Source organism: Vitis vinifera, chromosome 9 (genome assembly GCF_030704535.1).
Source record: "Vitis vinifera cultivar Pinot Noir 40024 chromosome 9, ASM3070453v1".
Classification (NCBI taxonomy): Eukaryota; Viridiplantae; Streptophyta; class Magnoliopsida; order Vitales; family Vitaceae; genus Vitis; species Vitis vinifera.
Genome location: NC_081813.1, coordinates 10,139,113 through 10,147,943, shown reverse-complemented (window position 1 = coordinate 10,147,943; position 8,831 = coordinate 10,139,113). Strand labels below are relative to the sequence as shown.

At 30.9% G+C, this 8,831-nt stretch overlaps 1 protein-coding gene across 1 annotated transcript; it reads left to right on the top strand.

Moving 5' to 3' along the window:
- Positions 1-1,553: 1,553 nt before the first annotated feature.
- LOC104880330 (uncharacterized) lies at positions 1,554-2,726 on the top strand. Its single transcript, XM_059739564.1, has 4 exons — positions 1,554-2,071; positions 2,189-2,338; positions 2,515-2,649; positions 2,704-2,726. The coding sequence occupies exons 1-4, from the start codon at positions 1,561-1,563 to the stop codon at positions 2,724-2,726; spliced, it is 819 nt and encodes a 272-aa protein (XP_059595547.1). The 5' UTR covers positions 1,554-1,560.
- Positions 2,727-8,831: the final 6,105 nt, after the last annotated feature.

Sequence of the window (8,831 nt, the reverse complement as noted above, 5' to 3'; positions counted from 1 at the left end):
CTATGTTTCTGAAAACTTATTTAACCTGACAGAAAATTTTAAAGTTCAAATTAAAAACCTGACAGCAAAAGAGCTAAATGTTCAAAAAATTGATATTCAAATATGTTAAAGATACCTTGTAGGTTTTGACAATTTCACTTGGATGTCATGATCATCTCCCCAAAACTTGTCACTGTCATCATGCATTTCGCAGCAGTGGGTGAAGGTAATTAGGTGCAAGCACATGTTTAGGACAGTGGATTGCAGTGACCAGCGGAAAATGCTTATCATTGATGCTTTTTATATTTAATCCTTACGTTGACATGTCTAGAAAGTGTATGCCTTACCACCGTTAAGATATATGGTGAGAAATCATGACAGTTCAAATGCATCATGTTTAAATTTTATTGACACTTTTCTGTTAACTCATGTGATTTAAAATTAGTTTTCTATTTTTAAAAATAAAAAAAACATTATTAAAAATTCCTAAGTCACTGTTCTCTTGAAGTCGTTTTTAAAAATAAAGTGAAATAGATAGTAGTTTTTAGAGAACAAATAAAAATTGTTTTCACCAATTTTTAAAAACAAAATAAAAATATAGAAAATTTTTAAAAAAACCATAAAAAAACAAATAAAATAGAACATGATATCATTCTCTTTTTCTCTTCATGATCGGATATTGATAGCAAAAATCTTAAAATATGATCTTCCTTTAAATTATATGTACTTTTTTGAATTTCTTTGAATTTCTCTAAAATTTTTAATTCAAATAAATTTCAAATTGAATTATACAAGATGCATAAAATTATTAATTTTCAAAAATAATTTGAAACTTAAAAATTAATTTAATTAAATCCTAAAAAGTTATGAAACTGAATAACATTAGTAAATAATGGAACAAAATTTATTTTAAATGTTTGAGTAAGTTTATTTTTTATATATATTCACAAATTTTCTATTATGCAAGTAAAATCCAAATTAAGTAATAATTAATGTGTTAGATTCATTAACAAGTCCAATAATTTTTAAAAATAATTTAAATGATCCAATGAATACTAAAAATTTATGAACAAAAATTGGTTTAGAATGACAGAGGACGTAGTTTAATTACTTTAATCATCATCTTTTGGTGGTTATAAAAATAAATTTTAAATAATTTTAAATGTCCTTATTTTTTATATTGCTCGGAGAAGTGGTTCAAAAAATGGAACTAATTAAAGAATAACATTTCTCAAAGAAGTCGTTATTTTTTATAACGCATTCTTATGAATTATCAAAGAATTTCATAAACTTTACTTATCTCTTTCTTTCTTTTTCGGAACAAAACGTACACCAAAATAAAGAGAATAGCCACTTTTGCTTTTCCTGTTTCTTAATCACATCCGAGAATACTTTTAACTTTTGACCGCCAAAAGATGGTATTCTTTTGTATTGATAAAATTCTATAAGGCTTCTTTTACTTTAGTTGCCCCAAATCTGAAGCAAGGTATTGGTTTCCCCCCCTCTCTCTCTCTCTATATATGTATGTGAGTGGATCAACCAACCTTATGGTCAGTGGTGGTTGTTGTTTTAAGAGGAAGAATGACATCTGGAATTGAGGATGCAAAACTGGAAGATATTAAAGTGAAGTTGTTCAATTGCGCCATGCAAAGTGATTGGGAAGAAGTTGTAAGACTATGCGAGCTACACCCCAGTGCTCACAGGGCTATCATCCCTGCATCAGGGGAGACAATATTGCATATGGCAGTCTCAGCTGAGAAAGAAGAAATAGTTGAACAACTGGTTGAACAGATTAGTCCGTCCGAGCTTGATGTTTTGAAGATTGGAAATGAGGAGGGAGACACTCCTCTCCATTTGGCTGCGTCAATAGGAAATGTTCAAATGTGCAATTGTATCACTGCTAAGGATCCAAATTTGGTGGGTGTTCGCAACAGAGAAGCTGAAACACCGCTCTTCATGGCGGCCCTCCACGGACAGAAAGATGCTTTTCTTTTCCTACATGGAATGTGTGAGATCTCTGAACACCTCTATTACACTCAGAGGCATGATGGCAGAACTATCCTTCACTGTGCTATCTCTAGAGAATACTTCGGTGAGCTTTTTACTACCATTGATTTAGTCCGCATAAGAGTCTTTTCTTTCCTTTCTATTGGGAAATAATTTTGTTTGTTTTATACTTCTTGTGTTCTTGTGTTGTTGAGTACTGCAGATTTGGCATTCCTAATAATTCATCTGTATGGAGATCTAGTTGACTCGGTTGACGAGAATGGACTTACCCCTCTCCATCTCCTGGCGAGTAAGCCCACTGCATTTAGAAGTGGTACTCCCCTCGGCTGGTTCGAAAGAATTATCTATCATTGTGAGTCTTTACATGATCTGTTCTGTGACGGTCTAATTTAACTTTGAAACTGGTACTTAGTATCGATTTTCCAAGGAATTTTCCTCTATGACAAACAATGGAGTGGGTCATATACAATTTATGTTTACTACTAACTATATCAAACTATTTATTGACGTCGTTATTTAATCTGCCAGGTGTGTATGTTGAAGACCTCAAGGAAGAAGAGCTTCAACAACAAAGCCCACAGACTTCTAAGAGAAAAAGGATACTCGAGGGTCCTGAGAACTATCAAACATGCATGTACTTCGGGGACATGATTAAAACATCAGGTATGTGTGATCAAGGGAATTGCGTAATTTCTAATATTTTAAAAATTGGATCAGACCAGCCGGTCCAACCAGGTTGATGAAATGGACAGTTCAAACCTTATCAATGCTTAATACTTAACAAAAATAAAATAATAAAAAAACAAACAACATAATATTTAATACTATTTAGTTGTATTTAGAGTTAAATTAAGTTCTATTTAGATTTAAGTAAAAAAACAAATGCCACCTAAATGTTTCGAAAACTTTGTGCATGTCGTATCATTAAAATTTATGTTGCATTGTTGCCTCAAAGGTACCCCGTACGTGACATATAATCTACCATATTAATTCATAAAATGTTTGCTAGATAGTTTTTCTTGTGCCCTTTAATTTGATCACTCTTTCCACCATGAGACAAATTTTGTATGGAACGGTAGACGGCCTTATAGCCCCAACTACACCAGTAATATTAATTAATTATATGAATAATAGTGTGCCTAATTTTAATTGCAAATGGTTTTAAGATCACGCAGATGCAACAATATTTAGTCTACTCATTTCCATGAGACATGCTCTTACCAAGTATAGCTTAATTTATTTGCTTCAAAAAGTTACTTATGAATCTGCTTGGAGTTTAACTTTTTATATGGTTAAGGTAATTTTAATCATGTCATAGTAGTATGACTGAGCATGAAAAGTACTCGTAACATCTATTTGAAGTTGGTACTTTGTACCGATTTTCCAAGGATGTTTCTGCTATGATAATCAATGGAGTGGATCATATACAATTTATGTTTAAAAATATTTATTGACATTGTTATTTAATCTACAAGATGTTGAAGACCCAAAGGAAGATGAGCTTCACCAACAATGCCCACAAACTTCTAAGAGCAAACAGATACTCCAGTGTCCTGAGAACTATCAAACATGCATGACCTTTTGGAGAATAATTAAAACATCAGGTGTGTGTGATGAAGAGAATTGCATAATTTCTTCATTACCACATTTTGTACAAACATGGCATCATCACTCATAGCACATTATGTCGGTATGGCATAAGACCTCAAACCCTTCATTAGCTACAAATTATTGCATATTTCAAGCATATGGTGAAGGGTTAAATGTTTTGAAAACTTTGTGCATGCCATATCATTGAAATTTATGTTGCACTGTGGCTTCAAAATTACCCTGTACATGGCAAATAATCTACTGTATAACTAAGTTTACTATATTAATTCATAATAAGTTTTCTAGATTTTTTTTTTTTTTTTTTTTTATGTTCTTTAACTTGATCTTTCTTTCCACTATGAGATAGATTTTGTATGGAATGGTAAACGACTGTTGGAGTAATAGGGTTAAAAGAGAAATAAAATACTTACAAAGGGTGATAAATTGGAAAGAATTAAATTTTTTTTCTCCTTCACAACTTTTTTTTTTTTAAATGTTACATAATTTCACATTTATAAATACTCACATGTAACTAAATATAAACTCCTAATAACAATATATAGAAACCATCTAGGACTTGACTACTCAATTATATAGAAACTAAAGTAACCACTTAAAATAAAATATTCTTCTTGGCTTTTAGAGACTAAATCTAATTTTAATATTTAGAAACTTTTAAAATTAAGTTTTACTTTCCAACATGCACCCTTACACTTGATTTGTACCTCCAAGTAGTATCCTTAACCTTCTAAAATCTTCAAACTTAAGAAGTTTGATATAAATATTTGTAATTTGAACTTGAGATTTTATAAAGTTTAATTACACTTTAGTTTTCATAGTGCACTATATAATAAAATGACATCGTGTATCAATGTGTTTGGTTTGATCATGAAAAACTTGATTTTTTGATAATAAAATCAATGATTTCTTAATTCACACAGTAGTTATCAATCTTTCTTTGTATCTTTGCACTTCTCATTTTGTATTCTTCCTTTCATTATACACCCATCTTACTCCAATTGTCATTTTCCCTTTTGGAAGGGATTTGAGTTCCCATCTGTCATTCTTCCTTATTACTTTTATTTCCTCATCCATAGCATCTTTTCATCTTTGGTCTTGAATTTCATTTTCAAAACTTATTGGTTCACAATTTTCAAAAGACAAAAAAAGGTTAGATCATTTTGATTTTAAATCTCTTGTAGACTTCTAAAACATGGTGTCCTTTAAATATTTAAACTTTCTAATGAGGATGATGTTGTTGGAACTTCATGAGTTGATCAAGGTGGTGATGAAAGTAGAGTAACAATCTCTAATAAGCTTGCAATTGTTTGTTTTTCTTCTTCATAGAGGGAAAGAGTATCATAGTGTATTATTCTTGAGCATCCCAATCCCATGCTTCTTCATTAAACTTAACATCTCTATTAACAATGATATTTCCATTATTTGGATTGCATAATTTCTATCCTTTAGAGCTTAAGTCAAAACTAATGAAAATATATCTTCCACTTTTGTTATTTAACTTTGTTTTTTATCTGATGCATGGGCTTATGAAAGGCTTCCAAATACACTTATATGTGAAAAACCCGACTTTCTTCCATTCCAAGCTTCTTGTGGTGTTTTATTCTATACACTTCAATTAGAAGAATGATTTGACAAATAACCTACACAATCAATCTCTTTTACTCAAAATTGTTTAATCATCTTCTTACTTTTCGACATACCTTAAGTCATGTCAAGAATAGTTCTATTTTTCTTTCAACTACACTATTTTTTTATTTTTATGGAGAATGTAAAACTATTAAAGGTTGATGAGTACCATGATTTGCACAATATTCTTCAATTTTTATTTTTTTATTTTTATGAATTACTCTTCTCTATTGGATCTCATTGCCTTTATATCGTGGCCACTTTCCATTTCAACAAGTGATTTAAATTTCTTAAAAGCACAAAGTACTTCATTTTTTTATTTTTTATTTGTAAAAAAAATACACCTAAGCTTTTTTTTTTTTTTTTTTTTTACTCAAATCACCAATGAAAAGTAAAAAGTATTTATTATTACCAAAAGAATTTTGATGAATTGGTCAATACATCCACATTAATTAGCTCTAGAGGCTTCTTTGCTCTTGCGGTTGCTTTTTTTGAAATACTCTTCTAAGCATTTTTTTCTAAGTATGCATCCTTCATATGATTAATTCAGGTGTTCTATAGAAGACAATCTTCTCACAACATTTTTCTTGCTCAACAATTTCAATCCTCCAAATTTAAGGTTCTAAATCTTAAGTGTCAAATTCAAGAGAAATCATTGACACAAGATTTTAGACATTTTACACATCATTTTAAATTTTTTAAAAAGACATTCTATTTCTTGTCATAGGCACATTAATAGTTGAATTGACATGTTGATCTCTTATTGAGAGACTTTGATTTTTCATATGAATTTTTCTAAGAGTTGAGCTAAACTTAATATATTATTTTTCATGTTGGGCACATAGTAAACATTCAGGATGAATTGATGACTTCCATTTTCAAATGAATTAGAATTTTACCTTCTCCTTTGACTAGAATTTTGGATGTATCTCTAAAAGTAACATGATCACATTTTGATTCATCAAGCTCTACAAACATGCTTTTATGTGATTGCTTGCTTTGAGTGTTAAGATACCATGTGTTTTTCTTTTTACTTTCTCTTTTATATACTAACTATATGATAGGTTCTTAATCTTTCTTTTTAACATAGTTGGTATTGGGAACTTTAGATTATTTTGTCCCTTGGCCTTAGATCATATAAGGTGATTGATATCTACCCTAGGTTTCTTTAGATTTAATGCAATAGAAAACATGGTATCCAAAATCATAAAGGAACTTAGATCTAAAGATAGAAAGAACATACCTTCGATCTTGATGCTCCTAAATCAATTCCAAGTCGATGAAATCATCAAAGATGATTCTAAAATTGTAGAAAACACTATGGAGCTAGTCTACCTATTGTTCTTCCACCTAATCACATCTCTCATGGATATAGGCATAAGAAAAGTGTGGGGTTTTTTTGCTAGAGGATGGCTAGCTTTTCTTTCTCAAGGCTCTTTGGAATATGATAGGGAAAAGTCTGAACCTTAAACCCCTGAGGGGTTTTATATAGGAATTCCTATGAGTTTAAGTAACTTGAGCCCAAATTGAGCTTAGGTAAACTAATCTAGGCTAATTGTGCCCTTATGCACACTTATGAACCATAAACTTAAAACCTTCAAAACAAATGTTCCACCATGAACTAGGAGCTTGGGAGGGGACCACTAGGACCCATAGAAAAATACTAACTCCCTCAAAATCCAATTCTAAAGTTGATATAAAATTCTAATAAAGAGAATCAAATGCACTCTAGTATCCTATGAAATCAAGTGCCCTACCATCATCTACTGCATGTAAACTCCCCATGAACTAGTGTCGATAATCTAACAAAGTAGTATTATCAACCTATCAAGATTACCTCTTCATTCCTTAAGTTATATATCTATCTATTATGTGATGAATTGACATACTCTAGCTCTAAAGAGCATATGTCAAAATCTCACTAAAGGAATTGCTATGCCCATAGTCTTCCTGATTACATGTCCTTTGGATCACCCAATGGGACATACTATCTCAATCTCATGAGATATCATAATACCTATATTGAGGATATCTATTGTCACTAGTCCCCATCAATAGTGACCCAATTCGTAGGGACATATGACCACATTAGGGTCTCACCTATAGGTCAAATCCTCTTATTGATGTTAGCACAAGCTTAATAGCTTCTTAAGGTTGAAAGTCCATGTACTATAGTAATTTGGTGAATCATGACAACCTGATATCTTGAGGTCATGATTCATTATAGGTCCTATCCAATGTGTAACTATACATACTAGTGCATTCACCATTGGAAACCTATTTTAGCGACCAAGACAAGTTATCCCTCTAATTAGGAGTTGGTGCACTATAGTCTATGCTAGATTGCCCAAATCTATGAATCGATTATGAACAAATAATCATCTTGTAAGGAACCTATGACTTGTACCTTTATGAAAATCCTAATGCACCCGAGTCATGTACAATGCAAGTGATATAGGTGTGTATGCTCAGATAACAAATTAATGCAAATGAGATATTAAAGGAAGCTAGATGCATAAATGGATAAATTTATTAATGAATTAACCATTTGTTACATCATGTCATACTTTCCAAGGCTCTATTCCAACAGTTGGCTCATTTTTCCATAGTTTTACTAGAACTTCTATATTCATAAGCATAATGATTGTATTTGTTACAATTATAATATTAAATTGGGATTTATCATACCTTTCCTTTTCATTTTGCCTTGAGTTGTGCCATCTTGCATGTTCTCTTGATGAATATGAGTTTTGGCTTATTCTTTTATCGTTTAATGAATTGAAACTACTCTTCCTCTATCATGCTAGCCACGTCTATGACCACATCTATGAATATTAAAACTTCTTTCATTAAATTTTTCTTCATTCTTTCCTAGTGTATTTTTGAAGAATTTTTTCTATTTTTTCATGGTTTTTCCTTTTTAATCTTTTTCCATAATTTCACAATGATCCCATAATTTGATTAATGGCCATAACATCTAAATCATTAGATTTTTCAATGGCTATAACCATATAATCAAACTTTGAATCTAGAGATCAAAGTATTTTTTTTCAATCACACAAGTATCATTTAAAATTTCATTTATTTATTTTAATAAATTCACAATACCAAATAATCTAGAAAATAATCAAATATTGATTCCAATTCTTTTATATTGAAACCTTCATATTCTCCTTTAAGAGTTTGAAGAACTTTTTATTCCTTATAATCTTTCTTGTGTGTATTTTGTAATTTCTCCCAGATTCCCTTGTAGGTGGTTGCAATTGAAATCTTCTTAAAAATACTTTCATTCATTGCTAGATAGATTTTGGTAAGAGTTTTTTGGTCTCTTTATTGGTAACTCCGAATTGCTCCATTCTTAGGCCTTAGATTTTGTTAGGTACATGAAACTATTCTTAGGGCTATTGGAAACAAAGCATTTAAAACATTAGTAGGATCTAGATCTATGAATTAAAAGTGCTTATCGAAGATTTGGGTGCTCCTATATCAATTTCTTGCAATGAAAATGATTGTCGAATGTTGTAGTGGTCGTTGGAGATCTTGCAAACCACTGATCTTCCACTTGATGACCGTTTTTTAAAGCTAAGTACTTAGATGGTAGAGATTTG

Coding starts and splice junctions, on each gene's coding strand:
- LOC104880330 (XM_059739564.1), top strand. CDS start 1,561: ATGACATCTGGAATTGAGGATGCAAAACTGGAAGATATTAAAGTGAAG. Junction 2,072..2,188: donor TATCTCTAGAGAATACTTCG/GTGAGCTTTTTA, acceptor TGAGTACTGCAG/ATTTGGCATTCCTAATAATT. Junction 2,650..2,703: donor GGACATGATTAAAACATCAG/GTATGTGTGATC, acceptor AAATTGGATCAG/ACCAGCCGGTCCAACCAGGT.